This window comes from Lepus europaeus, chromosome 13, assembly GCF_033115175.1.
Source record: "Lepus europaeus isolate LE1 chromosome 13, mLepTim1.pri, whole genome shotgun sequence".
Lineage (NCBI taxonomy): Eukaryota > Metazoa > Chordata > Mammalia > Lagomorpha > Leporidae > Lepus > Lepus europaeus.
In genome coordinates this window covers 2,044,004-2,069,174 of record NC_084839.1, presented here as the reverse complement: position 1 = coordinate 2,069,174, position 25,171 = coordinate 2,044,004, and the positions used below count along the sequence as shown (strand labels likewise).

Below are 25,171 nucleotides of genomic sequence, written 5' to 3'. Positions count from 1 at the left end.
AATCCTGACGTGCCCTTCTCTCGCATTTGTAGATCCACATCATAGATTTTGACGATGAAAATAATATTATAAATAAAAACGTCCTCCTCCACCAAGTGGGCGAAATCTGGCACATCAGTGCCAGCCCCGCAGACAAAGGAGTGCTGGCGACCTGCTACAGCAAAAGTAAGTTTCTCAGACTTGCGCGCGCCCCAGCCAGAGGCGCCGCGGAGGGGTCCGCGTGTCGTTAAGTGATCACAGTGAAGGCTCTGTGCTGTTGTGAGTAGATATTTGCAGAACGTATTGTAATCCTAAGAGTGCAAGGTTTGAAGTTGGAGCGTAGCTGGCCCAGGAACTTTGACTTCTAGGGTCAAGGCAGTGCCATGCTGAGGTTCTCCAAAGGAAGTCACAGGTAACCTGACAAGCCAGCCACCTCACTCAGGAGAACGGTGAGGATTTGCCTTTCTCATTGCATCCACGTGTGTGTGTAAGGGAAGAATGTGGCTGTGTGTGTGTGTAAGGGGAGAATGTGACTGCTCCCAGTCTGCTAACACCTGTGTCACATGTATGTGCAGGTGGGTGTCATGTACCTGAGTAGCTGCTTCTCACCTGTGGTTTAGCTGTTCTGTGTCTGGCACCTTTGGATTAGTCCAAATGCCTGAGGCACTCGACCAAGCCTACCTCTTCCTTAATTCTCCTGCAGTGTCGCTGTGAGAACCTCCTTTCCAAATTCTGGCTCTGGGGAAAACGTCTCACGTTCTTAACGCTTCCTTCGTTTGTTCAGCTCGCGAGAACATTCCTCTTGACGGTTGTGTATAACGCGTTCTACCTCGTCTTCCCTTTCAGACCTGTCCTTGAAAGTGCTCCTGTGTGAGGTCACGTTGATTGCCTCAGTGGTTGCTGGATCCCCGAGTTGCAGAACCAATGCGTAGGCGCCTGTTTCTGTGAGTGCGGCTGTTCTCCCCCTGCTGTCACTCGCATCGCAGTCCTCTTCCTCAGGACAAAGTGTTCTTTCTTTCTTTTTTTTAAAGGCAGAGATACAGAGAGAGAGAGAGAGAGAAATCTTTTGTCCGCTGGTTCACTCCCTATATGGCCTAAACGGCTGGGGCTGGGCCAGGCCAAAGCCAGGAGCCAGGAGCTTCTTTTGGGTCTCCCATGTGGTGCAGAGACCCAGGCACTTGGGCCACGCTTTGCTGCTTCCCCAGGTGCATTAGCAGGGAGCTGGATTGGAAGTGGAGCAGGCGGGACTCAGTGCCCATATGGGAAGCCGGAGCTACAGCTGGAGCTTAGCCTTCTCTGCCACAGCACTGGCCCCAGCACAAAGCAGTCTTCCTCTGTCCACTGAGAAGAGCCACCCAGTGCACTCCCAGCCTTGTCCCTCCTCTTTGGGCTTCTCTGGGCCCGGCTGCTCCTTTCTTCTTCACTCCTTACTGCTGAGGACGTCAGTTACTGTCCTCAGACCGTGGCCATGGGGTGGCTCTACCACATCATCCTCTGCATTCGTGCGTCAGTGCAGCCACTTGGCTGAGCCACTAAGGATAAACCTTACTTGATAGCACCTAAGTGTGCCCCCCCATCCCACTCCTGGCGTTTGGTTTTGAGGATTTTCCCTGTGTTCCATGCCAGTGCACGTGAGGCTGCCTGTGCCTGTTGCTGCTGTTCCATCGCTGCCTCACCCACCTGGAGCTCTCACTTCGGCCTTCTCTTGTCCAAGTCAGGGCCCTCACCCCATCTTTTAAAGGAGGGTACAGCCTTGGAAAGAACCAGAAGTTTCTACCTATGAAAAATAGCAACCTTTGGTTCTCCCTTCTGATGAACTCAAAGTCAGCTGATCTTAATTTCTCCTCCAAAATGCTCTCTCCTTTGTCATGCCATGCAGCACGTCACCTGACTGCATTCCATGGGTCAGAAGCAGGTCGCTGGGGCTGCTGGCACCAAAAGAAAGCAGTCACGGAGCTCCGAGTCTGTCCCTCCAAGAGCCTCAGCCAGGAGCCTCAGCTCCACGCTGCACTCATCACAGAGCCCCCTGTGCAGTGTGGGCTCTGGCTGCAGCCAGATGCTGCCTGTTGACCTTGGGCACTGGGCGCATTATCTGCCCCCAGGCGGCCAACATCCAGAGCCGGCTAGGATAGCAGCTGTGGTGATTCTGTTCAGAAAGGTGAATAGTAGGAATCTAGAAGCTGTGGCCTTTCATGGTTCTGAGTGCCAGCTGGGTGCGTCCTATTGGAGATCCTGGGTGGCACTCAGAGCTGGGGCCCCCAGGACTTGTCCTTTCCCCAGAGTCATCCTGTCCTTGTGCAGGGGAGCTGTGTACACATGGACTTTGCCTGTAGCTTGTGTCCTGCCAGTGGGAACCCAGTCTCTGTCCCTGTGGATCCCAGCTGACCGTGTCTCTGCTGACAAAGGTTTCTCCTGCATCTTGTAGATCTTTGTGAGTCAGTCCCTTCTGTATCTTGGCCTCCTGCTGGGCTGTAGAGGGAGCGGCCCTCTACTCCCCACCCTCTTCCTTCATCCACACCGCTGCACCCTGTGCTGTGTGGTTTCCCTGAGGGCCTACGAGGCTCCTGTGGTCTTCCTGTGACTTCGTGCTCTGACCTTTGATCTTCCGGGAGCATCAGCATGATGGTGTGGCCAGCGCTTGACCTCTTCCCTGGCACATTCTCCTGCCCTCTGCCTCTTAATTTTCACACCTCTATCCCTGGAGAATTCTGAGTTGCCAAATGTGATTTCAGAGCTCTTGGCCCTGCTACCTCTGCTCACGCTGGCCCCCTGCACTCTCTGGGGAGACCCCCAAGCCTGTAACCCCTTTCACTCTGGACTAGCTCTGCCTCCACACACTGCAGGGGTCAGTCTTGCTTAGCATCCTGCCACCCCACGCTTCTTTCTGTGCCTCATTGGTAGGCTGTCCAGGCTTTTCCAGGAGCCCCTCAGAGACCTTCAGCCTCCTCTGGCTGCTGGGACCCAGAGCTGCTCACACATGCAAGGCTCTGTTAGAGCAACTCCTGCTTGCACAGCTTTTGTGGCTTTTCGAAAATACCAGGTATAGCTGCTGCCAACAGCACGTCTGCTTCTCCCCGGTGTCCAGGGTGACGTGCTGCCTGGGGTCTCAGGCCACCATCCGCACGTCAGCAGGGCTGCATTCACATCTGGACTCATGGCCTTTTCCTGGGCTCACTGACTGTGGCCAGGAGTCAGCTCCTGGCAGTGATAGGACTGTGTCCTCTGTCTTGCCGCTGTCTCCTGGGTGCTGTGCACAGCTCCTGGAGGCTGTGGGTGGGTGCTCATTGAAGCTGCTACGTCTCGCGTGAATGAGTAGCAGTGATAGCGAATGAATGCCTTTACCCAGCCTGTGTAATTTTCTTCTTCTTTTTAAAGATGTATTTATTTGTTTGAAAGGCAGAGTTATAGAGAGAAAGAGAGAGAGAGGGAGAGAGGTCTTCCATCCGCTGGTTCATTCCCTAAATGGCTTTGATGGCAGAATAGGACCTGTCCGAAGCCAGGAGCCAGAAACTTCTTGGTCTCCTGCGGGGTGCAGGGGCCCAATTACTTGGGCCATCTTCCACTGCTGTCCCAGGAGCATTAGCAGGGAGCTGGATTGGAAGTGGAGCAGCCGGGCCTCAAACCTGTGCCCATTTGGGATAGTGGTGCTGTGGGCCCACTAAACCACAGTGTCAGCCCCCTGCTTGTTTAATCTTTCCTGGTTGTCTCCAGGCTAAAGTTGATTGCTTCCTTCCAGTAATCCTAAACCACTTAATTCTGAGTCGGGCTTCTAGCAACCACTGCTTTCCACCAGTCCTGGAAGGCAGCATAGCCCCTTTGTCAGGTGTCATCCTCTGTCACCTGTCGCAGCATTTGTGTCTCAAGTCCAGCAGCGCTGTGCCTGCATGTGTTGGACTGGGAGTGCTCTGTGCAGCCTGCAGGGCATTTTCAGGGTGATATGCCTGGATTCCTTTCTTCCTGCTCTCACCAGCCAGGAGCAACACAGCCGCCTGCCTCACGCTCCATCTTGGCGCTGCGCCCTGTGAAGTTGTCATCGTCCTTCATCTTCATCAGGCAATCTGCAGCAGCAGTCACATGGCCTCCTGGACAGCCTGCAGCTACAGGTCCATGCTGGCTGTTCAGAACCAGTGCAGAATGAGGCCTGCTGGGGAGACAGAGTGTGAGTTTGCAAACTGACACTCAGGCTCTGCTTTCACACCGGGGTTGCCTGTGCATGCTCAGGCCTCCTGCTGGATCCATCTGAGCAGCTGCACTTGCCGCCGTCTCCGTTCAGCTGACCTTTGTGTAGAGAGCAGGGTGCTTTTCCTCTGCTGTGGTCTTCACCCTTTGCAGCCTGGGCTGGTCAGAGCTTGCTTACATGTTTCCCCAATCTCTCTGTTATGTACGCTTGTTAGCGTGTGGTTTATAGAGGGTTCCTGTTGCTTGCTGTCTTTGGCATCCCTTGAGCATGCTCTTTGCAGCCACTTCCTTCTTTCTATGTCAGGGTGTCTCATCATCTTTTGGGCAGCAGGACTGAGTATCTGTCTCTGGGACACGTCTCAGAAATATTCCTGGGGAAGTGGGGGTGGTCAGCAGGTGCAGGGAGGACCACAGAGGTAGAGGAGGGCAGGGGCCGTCTCCAGGGCCCTTCCCCAGCATGCCTCCTGCCTGCAAGGAGTGGGCCTCTCTGTTATTTGCTGTGCATCCTTCTCCTGTGTGCCTTTGAAAGAAGGAGAAGGGGCCACACAAGGAGGCAGGGGCCACAAGAGGAGAGTCTCTGAGTAGAGTGTCCAGTGAGAGCCTGCGCTTCTTCAGGAATCTAGGAATTGATATTTGTCATAGACAGTAACTTTTCAGTCATATGCACTTATTACTATACACGGAACTGCTCCAGATCAGTGGAAGTGTGCCGTATAATGGAACTCTTACACACACACATGCACACACGCACACGCACACACACAAATAAATGTGGAGTACTTGACGAACTTACACCTTGGCTTTTTAAATGCAAGTGAGGAAAACCTCCCTTCCCTGTTTTGTTTGTCATAGGACAGACAGTAAATAAAGACAACAGACGGCCCCCACCTACAGTGGTTCACCCTAAGGGTTTTTGACTCAGTGATGGTACAAAAGCCATATGCAGGGGCTGGCGCTGTGGTGCAGTGGGTTAAAGCTCTGGCCTGAAGCACCGGCATCCCATATGGGTGCCAGTTCTAGTTCCGGCTGCTCCTCTTCTGATCCAGCTCTCTGCTATAGCCTGGGATAGCAGTAGAAGATGGCCCAAGTCCTTAGGCCCCTGCACCCACATGGGAGACCTGGAAGAAGCTCCTGGCTCCTGGCTTTGGATCGGCGCAGCTTCGGCGGTTGCGGACATCTGGGGAGTGAACCAGTGGATGGAAGCCCTCTCTCCGTCTCTACCTATCTCTGTAACTCTGTTTTTCAAATAAATAAAATCTTTTTTTTTTTTTTTTTAAAAGCCATATGCATTCTGCAGACACTCTCCCTTGGGATTGGAGTTCTGATCTGGGCTGGCAATGGGCAGTGTGCTGGCAGCAGAGCCGTGCAGCCATGAGGGGGAAGAGTCAGTGCTCCACAGTGCACCGAGCTGCTGGCTGTGGTGTTCAGAGGCCACCTGTGCTAAGTGCATCTCTGGCCCACAGTGCTGTCATCCTCACGGCTTTATCAGGACTAACCCTGTTGTAAGTCGAGAGACGTCTGTACCAGCTTCCCCTCATAACTTCTTAAGCGTCTGCTACTCGCAGGCGAAGGTCTCGCAGAGCAGAGCGATGTTCTCGTCACACTGCCTTACAAATGATAGGAAATTTGCAGTGGGTTAAAACAGCTGGAAGTTCAGACTCTGAGCTCAGACTCCACACCCGTTCCTTCTGGCTTAAATCTCTTGATGTGAGGGGCAGGTGATGGGCACGAACTGTCCCAGATTATTGACAGGATTTGTAGCTGTGATTGGTCTTTCCTTAGCCATTACCTGTGGTGATTGACAGGTGGGTTCTGGAGTCAGGTGAGTGTTGTATATGCAGTCAACCCTTCTCCATGGGGATGAAGGTAAAGAATTTTAGCCTTTCTTTCTGATCATTTTATAAGAAATGGGACCAGAGCGAGGGATGTGCCCTTGGAGAAGCTGCTTCCACAATGTTGTAGCAGCAGGGAAGACTCTGGACTGGTCTTGATAGCCACCAACACGGGGAGCAAGTTGCTGGTCAGGCCTGGGAGGGTGGGCGATGGCAGCAGGTGACAGGCCGGAGCTTCTGTGCACTGCAAATGAAGGTAAGACACTGTGCACTCTGGGTTCCTTGTGTGGCCTGGAGACCATGTTGTTGCCACCTAGAGGAAGCCCGGTCACTGAGGAGTTAACCCACGTGCCATCCACACCTCCCCCTGGTTTCTGTCTTGGCTGCCAGATGCCTCTGCAACCTGTTTCCACCTCAAAATGTCCTTCTGGTAGACTTTTTTAAAAATTTATTTTTAAAGAAATTTATTTATTTTATTTGAAAGGCAGAGTGACAGAGAGAGAGAGAGAGAAAGACAGAGAGAGAGAGAGAAAGAGAGAGATCATCCATCCATTGGTTTATTCCACAAATGTTGCAATGCCCAGGGCTGGGCAGGCAGAATCCAGAAGCCTGGAGTTGCATCCATGTCTCTGTGTGGCAGGGACCCAAGTACTTGGGTCATCTTCCGCTGCTTTCCCAGGTACACTAGGAGGGATCTGGATGCTGGATGGGAAGCGGAACAGCCAGGACCCATCCTCTGTATAGGATGCTGGCATCTCAGATGGTGGCTTACCACCACAATGCCAGCCCCAACTTCCAACAGGCCTTAAACCTCTGTGTAGCTCCTGTGTTCAGATTCTTGTTCTTATATAAGCTTTGTTTAGACTTCATTGAGAAAAAAACATATGTTGAAGTTGAACTTTAAAAAACTAAAAACTTTGCTACTTAAGTTTCTTTTTTATTTTTCTGAATTATACTGTGCTGTTTGCGTAGATGATCCTGATGTATATGTGTGGGCTCACATGGGGTGGATGTGTGTGTGTGTGTGTGTTTGTGTGTGTGTTTGCACATGCAGATCTGTCTCTGCTCACACCAGCCTGTATGTGGCCCTGCTGTGCCCAGTGTCATGTTTATTTTATTTTATTTATTTATTTTTTTGACAGGCAGAGTTAGAGAGAAAGGTCTTCCTTTTTCCCTTGGTTCACCCCCCAAGTAGCCGCCACAGCCGGCACGTTGCGGCCAGCATGCTGCGCCAATCCGAAGCCAGGAGCCAGGTGCTTCCTCCTGGTCTCCCATGCGGGTGCAGGGCCCAAGGATCTGGGCCATCCTCCTCTGCACTCCTTGGCCACAGAAGAGAGCTGGACTGGAAGAGGAGCAACCGGGACAGAATCCAGCACCCTAACCGGGACTAGAACCCAGGGTGCTGGCGCCGCAGGCGGAGGATTAGCCAAGTGAGCCGCAGTGCTGGCCATCATGTTTATATTTGTGTGTGTGATGTGTCTGTTCACACCAGCCTGTGTGTGGCTCTGCTGTGACCACAGTGTCATCTGTGTGTACACAGAAGGCTTTACTCACCCTGTCATGGATCTGCATGTGTCTATTCATACTGTTGTGCCTGGGGTGAGTGCTTGCCTCTGCCCACCCCGTGTTGCTGCTGCCCCGTGTGGCTGTGGTTGCTATCAGTGTCAGAGTCAGTGACGGCCCCCGTGGTCTGACTGTGTCCGTGGCTGGTCCTTCAGAGGTCCTCTCTGCACTGGGCCCTGAGGCTCAGCAGTGCTTACTACAGCTAAGCATGCACATGTCCTGTGGCCCGCAAGTTGTGGCACTGGAATAGGCGCAACAACCAAACTAAGGAAGTTCACAGCAGATTTGTCCGTGCCGGCCTCAACTAGTACACACCCTCGATGTCCATCAACAGGAGAATTGGTAGGGCTGGCACTGTGGCACGGCAAGTCCCAGCTGCTGTGCTTCTGATCCAGCTCCCTGCTAATGCACCTGGGAAAGCAGTGGAAGATGGCCCATGTCCTTGTGCTCCTGCATGCATGTGGGAGACCTGGGTGGAGTTCCAGGCTCCTGACTTTGGGCTGGCCCAGCCCTGGCTGTTGCTGTCATTTGGGGAATGAACCAGTGGGTGGAAAATCGATTTTTCTCTCTGTTTCTATGTGACTCTGCCTTTCAAATAAATAATAGATGGATCTTTATAAAAAAAAAAAAAACACAAAACATATTTGTGGTCTTGACTGATGGGCACTGAATGACCTGTGTTTTCTGGAGTGGCTGTGAGCTGACTGAGTTGTCCACTGGAGACGATTTCACTTTGGGGGTTGAAACGGTCCATCATGTGAGCATCATCAGGTGCACTGCTTTTGGTCCTTTTTGGTTTTGGATTCATATGGAAATATTCATTGGGGTCACTTTGTGTGGTGAGTGTTGGAAACCACGTACAATACCATTCCACCCAGATTTCTTTTGTGGAACAACTTACGTGTGCAGCTCAATGATTGTTGCTTTAGGGCATGGGTTTGCTAAATACTATGTGCTATAAACCGTGAGTTTCATTGCCGCCTGTTCTAATTAATTGTTTTGTTAGTGATAAACAGGATGTAGCTTAGCAGAGAAGTAAAGGCACTCCCACCTCCACACATCAAGTGCAGAGGAAGCAGGGGGCCCCAGCGGCAATGCATACCGTCATCTGGAGGAGGAAGAATGCACAGGGCGCAACCTGCATGTGGTGGCTGAACTGTTTTCGTGGCTTAGAGAGTGCCAAGCAGACATCAGAGTCGTCTCCTTCTCCTCCTCTTTTTTTTTTTTTTTTAAAAAAAAAACAGACTTGTTTATTTGAAAGGAAGAGCAATAGACAGAGAGAGACATGCTCCATCCACTGGTTCACCTCCCAGTGGCACAATAGCCAGGTCTGGGCTAGGCCAAAGCCAGGAAGTCCATCTGGATCTCCCATGTGGGTCCTTCTGCTGCTGCCATGCCAGGTACTTTAGCAGGAAGCTGGATTGTAAGCAGCACAGCAACTGGGACTCAGACCTGCACTCTGATATGGAGTACGAGCATTGCAAGTGGTGGCTTAACCCGCTGCCCCACAGGGCCAGCCCCCAGCTCCTCTGCTGGTAAGTGGGCACCTGGGCAGATCACCTCCTGCTTCTCATCACCCTTGTCTTACACACAAGGAAACGTGATGACAGCGAGGAAGAGCCAGGGACAGTCCCCACTTGCTGTCCTGATGGGCATTTTTCATGTGACAGCCTGTTGGTCCAACTATACCCTTAGAAGTGTGCAGCTGGCTCCGAGCTCCGGCCCTCCAGGAGTGTCACTGCTGGGCAAGAATTGTACAGATGTGCCTTGTCAGAGAGATGCTGCCTTCCTGCTGTTACTTCTTGTCTGCTAGGATGGAGGATGGAGGTGAAATCACTTCTGAGTGGCACCTGAGGCAATGTGCAGAGGCCGTGAGCTCAGTGATCTTAAACATATTTCTTTTAGCTCTTTAGACATGTAACTAATTGTAGACTCAAATGTTTTGTGCTTCAACCAGTCACAGGTGTCCTAATTCCTTCATGTCTTGGGCACATGTCAGGGTTCCCTGGTCCCCTCAAGGCCCAGAGCCTCATGGCTGTCTGTCAGCAACTGGGACCATGCTTCCTGTCTTTGCAGGCTGGCCTGGGCAAGTGGCAGGTGGACTCAGAGGCGTTTGTGCACACAGGTGCCTTGCTGAGTCAGGGTTGCGGGCTGAGGACCAGGTGTTCTGACTTCTGGGTTTTGAAGAGCAGGCAGGGCGTTCTCACCGCCAGGGTCTCCTGTGAGCATTGCTGCATCTGTCAGTGGCGATCAGGGCTTTGAAGGGAGGGAGTTACACAGAAAAGCATCTGCAGTGTTCTCATATGGCTTTCGTGTCGGAGGGCCGTCGTGTCGAAGGGAGGTGCCGGTCCAGACTGCGGGGCCGGCGTTTCAATTCGCTCTTTTCCTGAGCTTGCATCCTGCATTGTTGCTTCACTCCCAGTGGCGTCGTTTCTCCGTCCTCGTTGACTTTCAGCAGCACCTCCACGCTTAGTATCATCTGGACGTTTAATTAATGCGCTGTTTACTGCTCCTTGCAGATCACTAATGAAGATGTTGAGTAAGGCCCGCTCCCCAGAGCACCCTGCACCTCCTCACGCTCCTCTCCTGTCGTTCGTCAGGGCACCGCGTTTATGGGCCCTCCTCCAGGTTGCCGTGCACAAGGGGGTGCTTAGATGAAGCCTAATTTGAGTTTAATTTTTCCAGTAAGCCTGTAAACAACACGCTGCCACTTCCCTCCCTCTCCTGCAGACGTGTTGCCGGCCTTGCTCCTCCCAGGCCTGAAGACTTGCTGGCTGCCCGGTGTTGCCCACCATGGCCTTGGGAGGTGGCCTCTGACACTGCAGCAATTTCCTTGTCCGTGGCTTGAGCAGGTGCCTGCTGCCCCTGCTCATGTCGCTGAGTCCTCAGAGGGTCGTGCCTCTGCACATGTCTGTGTCCTGATGTCTTCTGAGGACGCCACAACATGGCCCATTTCACCTCAGCACTTCTCCAGGCACTGCCACCTTCTGAGCTACTCCAGTGGGTGCAGCTGGGGGGCACACTAAAGCCCACGGCAGCCATGGGTTCTTAGAGTCCTTTATGGACATGAAGCTTTGAGGAGGGGCCTCTGCTTCCATTCGGTCCTCACTCCAGACGTGGCATCCCTGCCTGTCATCGCCTCCAGTGTCCCTGGGGCTGTGTGGCCCAGCTCATGTGGAGGCCACATAGGCCCTTGGCTTGCACACACGTGTCCTGTGTTTCTGACTAGAGGTGACATCAGGAGGCCAGGAGCCCTTCACTGGGGCATGTTGAGTTTTCACTGTCGGGACTTGTGTTTGGAGCCGGCAAGAGGCAGGTGGTGTGGCCCAGGGAGGGCACTGGGGCGGGGGGAAGGAGCCTGGCTCACTGATGTCTGGTTTTCCCTAAGGATCTATTTATTTATTTATTTGAAAGGCAGAATGACAGACGGGGGTGGCTGGGAGAGAAAGATCTTCCATCTACTCCTTCAACCCCCCAAATGCTTGCCACAGCTGCTGCTGCGCCAGACCAAAACCAGGAACTCTATCCCCATCTCCCAGGTGAGTGGCAGAGGTGCGAGTACTTGGGCCGTCATCTGCCACATTAGCACATTAGCAGGGAGCTGGATCGGAAGTGGAGCAGCCAGGACTCCCCAGTGCTCTGAATCGGGATGTGGGCGTCCCGAGCAGCGACTTAACCACTGCTCACAGCAGCCGCCCCCCCGGCTTCTGTTCTGCAGCCTGCTTTGTATTACCTCCACAGTGCCCTTCTGGGGGAATGAAAAGAATTTTGGAAGCTTCCTTGTAAAACACCCATGAAGGTGGAAGCAGTTGGTAACAGTTGAAAGCAGCTGACATGTGGAACTGGACTCTGCTCTTGAAATCTGTGCATTTGGACTGTGAGGGGGAGACTCAGGGTCTGTCTAGTAAATCTACAGCATTGGAGGCGGTGACTTTGCCAGGGGTGACTGGCCACATGTGTAGCTGGTCTGGAGGGTAAGCTAGTGGTCACCATGTGAGGCCACGGGGGGCACAGCAGGCCTAGGTCAGAGGCTGTCTGTAGCTAGTACAGTGAGAGAGCTGACAGTGTAGGAGGGAGTGCGATTTGAAGGCTGTCAGAACCACACAGCAGAGCCCAGGGGGTCATGGAAGGACAGCCATCCAGGGTCATCAGCGAGGCCCCCGGCAGCAGTGAGTTCCCTGGCCTGGCCCTGCTCCTCTGCCTGTGCCCCAGCCTGTGATGCGCCGGTCATCTGACTGTGTAGAAATGGTCTTTGAACAAAGAATCAAGGACTGTGAAAATGACTGAGAACCGGAAAGTCCTTCCCAATACCCGGTGCGATCTCAGGGAGGCCTTGGAAAGGATTAATGTGCGCCGTGGTGGAGAGGAGCGCGCAAGGACATGGCGAGGGCTGACGAATGAGGCTGCACAGGCTCCTGTGGGAAGCAGCCTCGCGCCCGGGCTGGGGCCGGAACGGTTCTATGCAGAGGACAGTGAAGTGTCAGCGAGCCGTAGATCACGGCTGTGCTGCAGCCTCGGGTAATGGCAGCCGCGAGGAGCTGACAGGCTGCCGTCGGAGTGAAATACGGCTGGGGCTGCTGGCTTCCAAGTCCTGCTTGGAGGCCGCAGGCCTGCTCTGTGGGGGTGGCCCTGGGCCTCCCTGCTCACAGAGACCCCAGCTGAGGGCTGGGCGCAAACAGTGAGCCCCTCTTGGCTTCCACCCCACCCTACCAGGAGCCCATTTTCTCCTTTCTCATCTGCCCAGGCCCCAACTTGGGCCTTTGTCCCTCAACTGCTTTTCCCAAACACCAATCCCAATCTTCTCGCTCACTAGCAAGCCCGGCCTCCGTGCTACAGGGAGCCTCTGTTTGGCCAGATGGAGACTTTTGTCTTCTATGGCCTTGAGCAACTGGCGGGCTTTCAGGTTATAGCTGTGGGAGGGATTGGCCTGCCGGGTGAAGTGCTGCTGCTGCCCCTCCCGCCCACAGCATCCCCTTGCAGCCTGAACACCTCCGTGGGCTTTTGTCATTCTCACCCCAGCATCCAGACCTCAGACGCTCTTCCTCCAGGCCTCTGCCTTTGACTCAGTTCTACCTTCCAGGATCCAGGTCCTGTCCTGTCCCATCCTCACCATGTCTAATGCTCTCAGTGCCCCTTCCCTTTGCCTGAGACTACGTGTGAGGAAAGACCACCTTGGGGTGCCCCATGAAATGAGGGGAGCCTCACACCAGCTGTATCTCCAGTGGAGCTCTGGATCCGCAGGTGCTCACCAGCCCTCTGGTGGCTGGGTCTCCCCTGGGCTGATCCTCATCTCTGATGAACCTCTCCCAGGCAGTGGGAAGTGTCCATCGGAGGGGTAGGATTGTCAGATAAGACATAGGATCCCCATCCCTAACATGCACACAGGCATAGTTCCTTCCCGTCAGTAAGGTGGATTTTCAGTGTAGTGTGACCTGTTCAGACTTCCCATTTCTTTGTCACAGTGCCCTAACTTTGGCACCTGAAGCTTAGGTGCCAAACATTCCTTGGTTTGGCCAAGCCCTGGTTAGGTGCAAGGTGCCCATGTCCCACAACAACCTAGGCAACCAAGAGTGTTACCATTGAGCACTCTCGCAGCCCACGGTGCCAAAGAGTTAGCTGAAATCCCCACGGAGTGCAGTGTCAGGGTTCCTGGGGCCTTCTCCTGGGAGCCCGGCTGGGTCCAGACTGCTGAGGGCGCTGCTGTGTGCCCAGTGCCTAGCTCAAGTCCTACAGTATGATAAGCGCCCATTGAGTGCATGAACAGGTCGTAAATTGTGCTCGAGAATATGGTCCTGTTCATTCTGATTTATTTAACTTATTAGGAAGACAGAAAGAGGGTTCTTCCATCCAATGGTTCGCTCCTCAGATACCCACATGGGTCTGGCCAAAGCCAGGAGCCTGGAACTATGTCCCATGTTAGTGGTAGGCACCCATGCATTTGAGCCATCACGTGCTACCTGCTTAGATGTGCGTTAGCAGGAGTCTGGAATTGGAAGTGGAGCCAGGACGGGAGCCCAGGCACTCCGATACGAGATGTAGGCATCCCAGTGGCAATGTGGCTGTCGTGCCACTGCCCACCGCTGTTTGTCCTACAGATTGCTCAGCCTCCAGATGCACGTGGAGGGAACTCTTCTTGCATGCAGGTTGGAAGAGTGCTTGAGGGTCATGATTCTAGGTTTATTTTTGTTTTTTATATATATGTATATGTGTGTATGTGAGTGTGTGTGTATATATATATATGAAGGGGATCATCTACCTGCTTAAAGATTCAGAGTGTACCAGGGACCATGCAGGAAACACAGAAGGTCCCACCACCTTGCTCCCTTGCCCACAGGCAGCCGCCGTCACCCCTAGGGACGCTGTGAGTCAGGCTTACACATTACAGTTAGTCCGAAGTAGTGGTGTCAGGTTTGCATGCAGTGTTCTGGAGAGGACAAGGAACCATGCTTTGTTCTGTGTGGGTTGTTTTAAAAGAAAACGTTGTGTTATTATACCTGAAAATGCATTTGTGAGTAAATGAGTCACTCTTGGCTTAGAATGATGGCTGCAATTTTAAAATGGATGTGAGCCATTTGGGTCTGAGTATGAAGTCCAGAAAGCAACATGAAGCTCAGCATCTTTGTGATGAGTCTGTGGCATTGGTGAGACAGGAAATTTGGCCAGTGATGATTCATGGTCGGTGGAGCCCCTGCTACTTCGCAGTGCCTATCCTGTCTGTCCTAGGAGCTTGACACGTCTGCAGGGGCTGGTGGACAATGGCGATGCTGCCTGGGGACCCTGTGTCTGGTGACTAACACTAGGCCTTACACTCCAGGCCATGCCTCTGCCCGCTCCGTGGCCTGCCTGTCCCTGTGCTTTATGGAGGTGATGAGCAGGCAGGGTTAGGGGTCTCAACGTTTGTGGAACTGTATGCGGGGAAGAGCAAGGAACTCCTGTTAAAGAACAGCAGGTTATGCCTGGACGAAAACTCTGGCTGCCTCCCGTGTGCTCTGTGAACACAGCTCTTTGACCCGCGGATGGATTTGTGGTTGCGCTCACCCCTACCACAAAGAATCATTTGTAATTCATCTCTAATTATGTTTCCTAAACGTGGAAAGAGTTCACTTCAGAGTCTCGGAGCACTGACCAGGTGCAGAGCTCGCCACATTCTCTAACCTGGGACTTTGGGGTGTTGCCCTTGGTTACCAGGCCATGTCACATTTGCCCTGTGGCTTCTGCGTGAGATGGAGATGCGGTGAAGAATTTAAGAGTGAAGGGTTTCAGCATGACTTTTCTATCTGATTCTAGAAAGAAGAATCTATAAACAGTCTTGCTTTACGATCTGATCTGTCAGACACCTTGACGGTGTGTGGGGTCTGATCCTAGACGGGGCAGTCCAGTTGACAGATGCGGGAGGTGGGAGAGTGAACTCCTGTGTTTGCTTCTGCTCTGTGATGGTGGGGACATCTCTACTGAAGACACTTCTGCCCATGCACACACACAGGGAAAAGCAGTAAACTGTGTTTGCAAGTTGCCTTTCAGTTCTCAAAACAGTTTTCAAGCTATGTTAATTTGATATTTCTTCTAAGTATTGAGGATGGCCATCTTCATATGTCCCATTTTATAGACAAGAATATAGAGGTTTAGGGAAATGGATTCACTCAGGGACTTGCAGATAACATTTCAGAATCAAGATCCCAAGAAAAATCTATTCCCATCCCACAATTATTTCTCATAATGTATGGAAAATCAGACTGATCTGTTTATTTGGAAAAAAAGAAATAGGATGCTTTGGGAGGAAAGAAGCATAAAAAATTTACCAGTTTAACTAATATGAATAATTTAAAGTTATTTGTATGCCAACAAGAGATGTCATATACAGCTATAATTGTACTCTAAAGATTTTTGTTTTCTGGGTAAATATAATGCAATCTTATAGTGAAGTTCAGGTAAGTTTTTCTTTTTAAATTGTCAAGACTTTTAAAGGTCTTTGGGGAAAGGTGTTTGGAGCAGCGGTTAAATTGCCTGCAGCCCATGTTGGGGGACTGGGAATTCATTCCTGGCTCCTTGGCTTCTAATCCAGCTTCCTGCTAATACACATCCTGGGAAGCAGAGGGGGTGGCTCAACTACTTGAGTCCTTGCCACCCTTGCGGGAGACCTGGATTGAGTTCCTGGCTCCTGGCTTTGCCATCGCCCAGCCCTGCATGTCGTAGGCATTTGGGGAGTGAACCAGCAGTTGGAAGGTCTCTCTTCGTTTCTCTGTTGCTGTCTCTCCACCTGTCAAATAAAATGAAAATGGGTAAATAAAAATTTTTAAAGAGCCTGCAAGCATTTCCTGGTGTTCCTGCTCTTGCTACCAAGGTTTTTAAAGAAGGAAGAGTTTCATAAGATCTCCAGTGTCTGTTTCCTCTTCTGGAGACCACTTGTGTTCTTCACCCTCTAGAGGGGCAAACACAAACCCCTGTTTGCCGTGTGTACTCTTGAGTGACGCCGGAAGCACTTGTTTTCTGCCCTTGGCTCATGACCATCGATAGCCTTTCATTCCTCTGTTCTCTAATACTGCAGAGGTTTGAGTTGACATGTCCTTCAGAGCAGACACCGTTCCTGGGGAGGGCAGAGCCATGTCATCCCAGGGTGCCCAGGGCACTGCCCTGAACACAGAGCACTCCACTTTGAGGAATCCCAGGAAACCTTCCCACTGCCATGTGCAAGCTGGAGCTGTACCCACAAAGTGTCTGCTCCTGCTCCTCTCCGGCTTTGCTTTTGTCACCTGTTCACCAGTGGTGAGTGTGTTGATAGAAGACAAAGAGGAGTGTCTGTGCTTTGGGGATCATGGTCAGTGACCCTGGTCCTGGACAGTACCGGCCTTTTTTTTTTTTTTTTAATATTTTATTTATTTATTTATTTGAGAGGTAGAATTACAGACAATGAGAAGGACAGACAGAGAGAAAGGTCTTACATCCACTGGTTCACTCTCCAAATGGCCATAATGGCTGGAGCTAAGGCGATCTGGAGCCAGGAGCCCAGAGCCAGAAGCTTCTTCTGGGTCTTCCACGTGGGTGCAGGGGCCCAAATGCTTGGGCCATCTTCTAGTGCTTTCCCAGGCCACAGCAGAGAGCTGGACCAGAAATGGAGCAGCTGGGACTAGAACCGGTGTCCGTATGGGATGCCAGCACCACAGCTGGAAGATTAATCGACTGTGCCACAGCGCTGGCCCCCTGTACTGGCCTTCTGAAGGCAGCCCCATGGATATTTAGAGGTGCATTTTTTGTAGCCAGTACATAATTGTGTGTTTTCACCCTGTCAACCCCTGTCTTTTAACTGGTATAGATTGTTCATGTTCAAGCATTGATTAGTTAAGGCTTCCATGTTTCCTTTTGTTCTCTTTGTTCCTCTTCTTGCCTTCCTGTGGGTTACTTGAGCATGGTAAAATTCTGCTTGGTGTATTTTGTTGGTGTTTCTGAAGGGCTGGTCTCCTCAGCATTTGCTCTGCATGTCTAGGAGTGCTGACGTCTGCACAAGGCCCCCGTTGCCCACTCTGAGGTTTGAACACAGCCATCTCTGGTTCCTTCTGTGTCCTTGACCCCTGGATGTGGTGGTGTGATTGTTCAACAACCATCAAATGCTGTCTGAGACACTCAAGAAGACAAAGGCAGTTGTTATGTGGACTCCAGCATCAGCCCATTCTGTTGGTCTTTCCTTCCTGAGGTCCCAAGCTGTCTTCTGTTGCCACTTCTTCCTGCTTGGGAACTTGTAGCTATTCTTCCAGGATAGGACTGCTAATGGAAAATGTTTTTAATTTTCCTTTCTCTGGGGTGGCTTTATCCCCCTTCATTCCCAAGAATATTTTCACTGAAAATAGAATTCACATTTGACTGTTCTTTTCTCTGAGCATTGGGAAAATGCAATGCCACTTCCTCCTGGTCCACATAGTTTTGGATGAGAAGTCTGCTGCCATTCAGTTTGTGGTCCTCTTTGTCTTTGGTTTTCATAAGTCTAATTATGATGTGCCTTGAAATGGGAGTCTTTGGGCTTATCCTATTTGGGATTTTTTCAGGTTGTGTAGACCAAACTTTAGGACATTTGCAATCATTATTCCTTTTTTTTTTTTTTTTAAAGATTTATTTGTTTTACTTGAAAGTCAGAGTTACCCAGAGAGAGAAGGAGGGGCAGAGAGAGAGAGGTCTTCCATCCGCTGGTTCACTCCCCAATTGGCCGCAATGGCGGGAGCTGTGCCAAACTGAAGCCAGGAGCCAGAAGCTTCTTCTGGGTCTCCCACATTAGCGCAGGGGCCCAAGGACTCGGGCCATCTTCTACTGCTTTCGCAGGCCATAGCTGGATAGGAAGTGGAGCAACCGGGACTAGAACTGGTGCCCATATGGGATGCCGGCACTGCAGGCAGTGGCTTTACCTGCTACACCACAGCGCTGGCCCCTCATTATTTCTTTAAATAACTTGTCTTCCCCCCCCCCCCCCAGAGATTGAGAAATGGGTGCCAGTCATGTGCTGTGCCCTATGGGCTCCCAAGACTGAGGTGTGGGTGCCGGTCATGTGCCATGCCCCATGGGATCCTGAGACTGGGATGTAGATGTTGGTCATGTGCTGTGTTCTGCAGGCTCCTGAGGCTATGATGTGGGTGCCATACCAGACTTGTGCTGTGTCCTTTGGCACCAGGTCAGGAGCTGCTGGGTGGGGAAATGCCATCTGCAGTTTTTGTTACCTGGTGTTTGGTTCAGTCGCTGAGAAATGAGAAAGCTGAGACCAAAACCGTATACAATCCAAGTGCAAGTGTGAGGAAAGTGAAGGTTCCTGTGCAGCAATGTCCTGAGGAAAACAAACCACCGTGGCATTGCAGTATGAGGCCCCTGAAGCCGTGGGCCTGTGTCCATCAGCAGGTGTATCTGCACCAGGCATCAGCACAGCCGTCTCCACGTTCAGATTTGTGCCCATCAGGAAGGTCAGCCTAGCGACATTCACAAAAGGGCCAGGCTGGCATCAGTGTCACTTGGCTGCATGAGGACCTGGAATAAAGGCTGGAATGGATGCACAGCGCCAGATTGCTGATCCCAGGTTGCCTTGGTGGAGGTAAAGTGTGGGGAGTCATCTTGCAGGCGAAAGTGCAGAACACATAAAAGAGGAAGAACTGAACGTGAATACCTCGGTGGGAAATGAACTGACGGGGTGATGCCTGTGACTGACACTGATACAGAAGGCCAGGAGTTGGGGCGGGAGGAGCACTTAAGCTGCACCTTGGTTTGCCTGCGTTCCATATCGGAGTGCTTTCTGCTCCAGCTTCCTGCTAAGGCACCTGGGAGTCGTCAGATGATGGCCCAAGTACCTGGGATCCTGCCTTCCTCCTGGGAGACCCAGATGGAGTTCCTGGCACTTGGTGTACTATGGCTTAGCCTTGGCTCTTGAGAGCATTTGGAGAATGCACCAGCAAATGAAGATCTTTCTCTCTCTCTCTCTCCCTCTCCCTCTCCCTCTCCCTCTCCCTCTCCCTCTCCCTCTCCCTCTCCCTCTCTCTCTCCATCTCTCTCTCCCTCTCTCTCTCCCTCCCTCCCTGTCACTCTGCCTTTCAAACAAACAAACCTGTGATAAAAAGTGATGGGACAGCAGGAACTGAGCCTGCCCGGTCCCCTCCCGCCTGGCTGTTTGGCTGTTGGAAGGACTATGGCAACATGACCACTGGTGGGGCCTGTCAGAGGGCAAGGAGAAGACATGGTTCTGGTAACAGGAGTCTGTCTCTTCTGCCACACACCCAGCCCTCCCTGGAGGTCACTGAATTGAATGAGGCACAGGGTGCCGTGGCAGCTGAACTGCTGGTGTTAGATCATGTTGTGCGGAAACCTGTTCCATCAAGCTCCCCAGGTGGTTCCGAGAAACCCTGGGCCACCATGCATGCCACTGCCATCCAGGCTTTACCTGGTGGGTACCTGGACACCTTCTTCTACCCTGGGCCTCTCCAGGTCCCCCGAAGGTGACCTTTCACCTTCAGAACCACTTCTAGCTCTGCAGGTCGCTGCTTTTCCACCTGGACTTGGTGACAGCATCTGTTACATTGCATCAGTTATCAAGTTACAAAATGAGAATTTTGTAGCTCAGTTTTTAAAGAATTGACTTTGTTTTACTTACTTGAAAGGCAAAGAAGCACATAGAAGGACAGAGATCTTTGATCCACTGTTCACTCTCCTGATGCCTGCAACAGCCAGGGTGGGCCACACTGAAGCCATGAACCAGCCACTCCATCCGGATCTCCCACGTGGGTGGCAGAAACCAAAGCACTTGGGCTGACATCTGCTGCTTCCAGGGTGCTTATTAGCAGGAAGCTGGAATGGAGAGTGGAGCTGGGACCTGAACCCAGACACCCTGATGTGGGAAGTGGCATCCCAGGCAGCAGCTTGAGCCCTGCACCAAACGTCAGCCCTAGAAAATCTCCATTTTAAACACGGAACTATTATGATTGACTGATGGGGTTTTATGATAATCATCTCGTCATTACTCAACCCAGATTATGTAATTATTTAAGGCTTTATAAAAGATCTTCCTTCCAAAAGCAGTGTTTTTTTTTTAATCTGGGTTGCACACTTGCCTGTGACCTGTTTGGCTGCAGGCAGACTGCTCTGCAGTGAGTGGAGCCGCCTGGGAGAGTGTGCTGTGGCCAGCAGAGGGCGGAGCTTGCCGGGCTCAGAGGCCCTGCTCTGGGTCACGTGTCTCCTATTGTGTTCCTGGTGCCGGGACTCTCAGGATGCTTCCTTTGAGCAGACCTCCTATCTTTGGGGAAAATTCCTAGGTTTTCTGTCTCATTTCCCATTCTGGAGATAAGATCAGATCAGTATTCCTGCTGTCCAGTGGCAAGGACCCAGCTTGCAGCCTTGAGAGGTGGCAGCGTGAGGGACATTGAGCTTCCGCCATGCTGTGTGGGTGTTGCTGCTGTGGCAGTGGCGCAGGGGACTCCTGGTGATAACCTGCTCCTGCACAGAGCGACTCAGGGCGGCAGCAGCTTTCTTTACACTGGTGGGGAGGCTGAGGGCCTGGCGTGGTTTCTCGTGTGGCCCACAGCTCTCTCATTTAGCCTAGCTCTCTGGCTGTGCCGCTGTACAGTGAGCTGTCTAGGGTCCCCTCGCCATCCCCCAGACCCTTGCATCTGTCTGCCCGCTGCTAGCCAGCTTTGTGGTTCGCAGCTAAGAGTGACAGATACACAGGGTCCTGGGCTGTATGGGTCCCCACCTGAGGTCTTTGCAGAAAGCTGCAGCTGTGGAGACAGCAGTCAGCTTGATGTGCGACTGTGAGCTGGGCCGTGGCACAGCCAGGGAACTACCACGTTCCATCTCCATGCTTTTCATGGTGACAGAGCTTCTACATGTGAAACCAGGTTGCAGAGGGTCGGCTCCTCTCCCAGAGCCTCGGGGCCAGCAGCTATGCCCTGCCTGTTCCTTTTCTTCATCCCCTGAGTCTTTGCTGCTGCAGTATCTTGAGGTCAGCCTCACAGCTTGCAGCCCCTGACTTGCAAACAGATCTTCACTCCAAGTGACAGTGACAGTGCCTCCGTGTCCTGGAAGTAGCAGGAAGAGCAGGCACCAGGAATGCAGAGAAGGCTGGGGGCAGGCGGGCGGCGGGAGTCACAGGCCTCAGCGAGGACATCTCCTGACTGCCCTGTTTTATGCTGTGCCTGTGTCATTCCCAGCCCTCACTCAGGGGAGCTTCCTGATGAAGATCAGCAGGAGAAGTCGCTGGGAAAACGAGGGCAGATAAAGTGAGGTGCAGGGAGGGAGGTCATGGTGGCTGGGTCAGGAGGAGGGGAGGGAGGGAGGACCTGGTGGCTGGGTCAGGAGGAGGGGAGGTAGGGAGGTCATGGTGGCTGGGTCAGGAGTAGGAACTCCTCTAGTGGCTCCAGCGTGGTGGCTGGGTCAGGAGTAGGGGCACCTCTAGTGGCTCCAGCATCGTGGCTGGGTCAGGAGTAGGGGCGCCTCTAGTGGCTCCAGCGTGGTAGCGGGGTCAGGAGGAGGAGGGGAGGGAGGGAGGGAGGACGTTGTGGCTGGGTCAGGAAGAGGGAAGGGAGAGAGGTCGTGGTGGCTGCGTCAGGAGTAGGGGCACCTCTAGTGGCTCTAACGTGGTGGCTGGGTCAAGAGGAGGGGAGGGAGGGACTGTGGACTCCTTTAGTGGCTCCCGTTCTCTAGGTGCTGCTCATTTTTGTGAGTGACTCAGAAAGAGGTCCTTTAAGGAATAACCAAGGGAAAAATTCCCCAACTTTGATTTCATTTTTTCTGCTATGCCCGGGACCCCCAAGGGTGGTGCAGTGGCACCCCTGGGACTGCAGGCCATGGGTCTTCCATCAGATGGTGGCCCAGTGGCACCTCCTCAAACCCAGAGCCGATCTGAGTCCGAGGGAATTCGTTTCTTTTGTCACGAAGTTTTGAGGTGACAGGAGCTGGGGGGTCTCTCAGGTCACCCAGGGAATATTCTTTACCTTGTGTATGGAGCTCACTTCCACTCTGGAGGATTTGCTCCAGCCGTGGAGCCCCAGGAGCCCCATTGGATTCTACTTTCTCGCCTCTGGCTGTCTCTCCTCGCCTGAGCCTGCCTGGCGTCCCGACAAGTCCTAATTGGTGTGCGCTCCGTCTCCTGGCCCCTTGACCCTTGTTTCAGACACGAGAAGCTCAGCTGTGAGTTTCTAAATTTGTTTTTATTCCCTCTCGTTCCTTACGGAAACACCTGTCACAACCAGCACCCAAGGTATTTTAAATGGTGGATTTGAGTACCCAGGGATGTCAAAGATTATTAACCATCCCTTGCTGCTTGTAACTTTATTTTTATCCTGCCATCTTATCACCTTGAGCTTACATTTTGACCGTCTTTGAATTGAAAGTAAAAAGTCTGAGTTGTTTGTTTTGTTTTTAAGCCAACACACTGCTGGTGTAGTCAGAGGGTCAGCTTTGGTGGCACCTAAAAAAGTCCTTATTGACTGCATCAGATGGTTGAGCCATCTGATAATGTTGTCTCAATTCATCAGGCTGGACTCTGACATTTTTGGAAACTCAAATGTACCTTAAAGAAGATTTGTTGTAACAAAAGACACATACAAGATTGTGCTGTAGGGATTGCGGCTACATCCTGGGTTTAAAGACCACACCCTCCACTGCATCCAGGGTTTGCAGGCTCGCTGCCTCGCTGTGTGTCACCTGTGGCATTTGCGTGTTTTACAGGAGGTGTGCGGAGTGACCTCTGGCTTACCCTCGGGTGCTTCTGTGAGGGAACTTTCTACTCGATCCTGAGAGACATGGCTGGGGTGCAGCTCCTTGTTTTTGTTCATCTCTGTTCATCTCTGTTCTGCTTTTCACGGAAATTGATAGCACCAAGAAGCTTGGTGTTTGTTCAGGTATTTAGTGCTGACACCCATTCACCCTGATCTAAGCAGCTGAAAATCCAGCACATGGGAGAGTCTGGGAGGGAAGGTCCTGGCCCAGGAACGTGGGCGGCTCCCACGTGTGATGCTGGAGCCCAGGGCAGGCATTTTCGTTGTGCAGACCTCTGAGGGAGCAGAGTGAGAGACACTCACACGAAGGGGAGTGGACAGAGCTAGGGAGCTTAGCTGAGGTAGGTGTTCACACTTACGGCCGTCTAGGTGCAGCCAGGACGTGCGTGTGCGCCAGGAAACCGTCTGCCACCGTGGAACTGTATGTTTCAAAGCTGCCTTACTGCAGGCCAGGGCATTCATTTTGCTGGTGTGAAAGCAGAGGTGAAGGTCCTGAGCTTCCACAGAGTTGAAGCGAATGGAATTGCTGTTTCTTTGGAGATGCAGCTGCCTCTCCCAGAGCACTGGAGCTTGCACTTGGCTGCATTGCACATTCCACTCCAGGACTGGTGAAGTGTGGCGTTTTTGTGGAAAGGCACCCTGAAGACCACGTGGTCAGACCTTATTGTTGTATGTTTGTTGCCGTGGGTTTTGAGCAGATGAGCAACAGTCCAGGACCACCTGGCAGAACATGGTGGGGGAGGTCGGGGCTGAGATTTTTTTTTTTTTTTTTAAATACAGGGTGCCCAGTTGGAGTTTCAATCAGCAACAAAACTTTTTTTTTTTAAATATTTATTTATTTGAAAGGGAAAGACATAGCCAGCCAGCCAGCCAGCCAGAAATGGATCTTCCATATACTGGTTCGCTCTCCAAATGCCTGCAATAGCTAGGGCAAGGCCAGGAACCTGGAACTCAGTCTGTTCTCCCACACTGGTGGCAGGGACACGAGTACTTGAACCATCACTGCCCTCTCCCTGGGTGTGCATTTGCTGGGAGCTGGAGTTGGGAGTAGAGCCAGGACTTGAACGCAGGCACTCAGGTTTGGGATGCGGGAGTCTTGGGGGCATTGTAACTGTTGTGATGAATGCCCATCTCCCAGGATCCTTTTTGTTTGCTGCCCAGACACCTCCCTAGCCCAGACACCTTCCCAGACCACACTGTCTGCAGTCACCATGGGTGACACTGCCTGGTGATGATATCTCAGGGCATGTAAGATTGCATCTAAGCTGCCAGGGTGTGTGTCTGTCATGATTTGGCAAAACCTAAGAAGAGCTGTGCTGTACATATGGTCACGCGCATATGTGTGTGTGTGTGTGTGTGTGTAAGAGAGATTTTCACTTCTGAAATGTAAAACATGCACACAAATTGGGGATTTAAATGGGCTATCAGGTAAAATCAGCAGCTTGATTTTCTCATAAGAAACGCTAAAATTCTCTGGGAACTCTATTCTATGAAGAGGAAATGTCGATAACAAGGACAGTTCTCGGCCAGATCCTGTCTGTACGAGGCATTCAGTTTGTGGGACGCTGTCCAACAACTTGAAAGACACACTTCCGGAATGCCTGGCACGTGGCAGGCACTGGGAGAAGGGCTGTGGGATGCAGAGGAGAGCAAGTGAATGAGGGTTTGCTGTGGTCTACTGAGCACAAAGCAAAACTTCTCATGGCTCAGGACAGCCACAGGCAAGCTCTGACCCACCACCTGGTTTGGTGATGGAAGCTTTATTGACACACAGATGCACTCATTTGCATACTCTCTGTGACCCACAGACTGTCTGGACCTGGTGTCAAATACCAAAGAGAGTCTGGCTGTCCCTTGTGTGCATGGAGCTGAGCTGGGAGGTCAGTCCCAGCGGGTCACGTTTGAAAAAACCAAATGTCAACACATCACAGAAACATAGAGCCTTCAATGTGGAAAGAACTTCCCCAGTCAGCTTGTCTGCATCCCTTATGTCATTGCTGGGGATGTGGCACTACGGCGTATTAAACGCCTGCTGTTTACTGAGCTCTCCCAGGAGTGAGTGCTGTGAACAATGGGACATGTGGCCACAGGATTCTGTCCATACTGCTGTTGCTCGGGGGTCTAGGGTCTAAGTCTTGGTTTCCCGTGTCCCCTCTCCCAGCCTCCCACTCTGTTTGCTCAGATGTCACTTGCCACAGGCTCTTCCCTCGCAGTGTCACATGCAGCTCCTTCCTTGTTGATCCCCGAATGTAAACTGAGTATTTGCCAAATTGTCCCAGATGCTGGAGCCATGGAAGGTGATTAGAGCCCACATAATCCCCGCCATGTCTCCTGCAAGGCTGGGCTTGACTTGGACAAAGGGAGGAGTTGTGATTCGGAGAG

General features: G+C 52.1%; 1 protein-coding gene across 1 annotated transcript in view; it reads left to right on the top strand.

The window, feature by feature from the left end:
- EIPR1 (EARP complex and GARP complex interacting protein 1) overlaps nt 1-25,171 on the top strand; it is a 126,364-nt gene that overhangs the window by 32,770 nt on the left and 68,423 nt on the right. Inside the window, exon 3 of the mRNA XM_062208902.1 lies at nt 33-165. Within this exon, the coding sequence (XP_062064886.1) occupies nt 33-165 (133 nt within the window). The remainder of the gene's footprint in view (nt 1-32; nt 166-25,171) is intronic.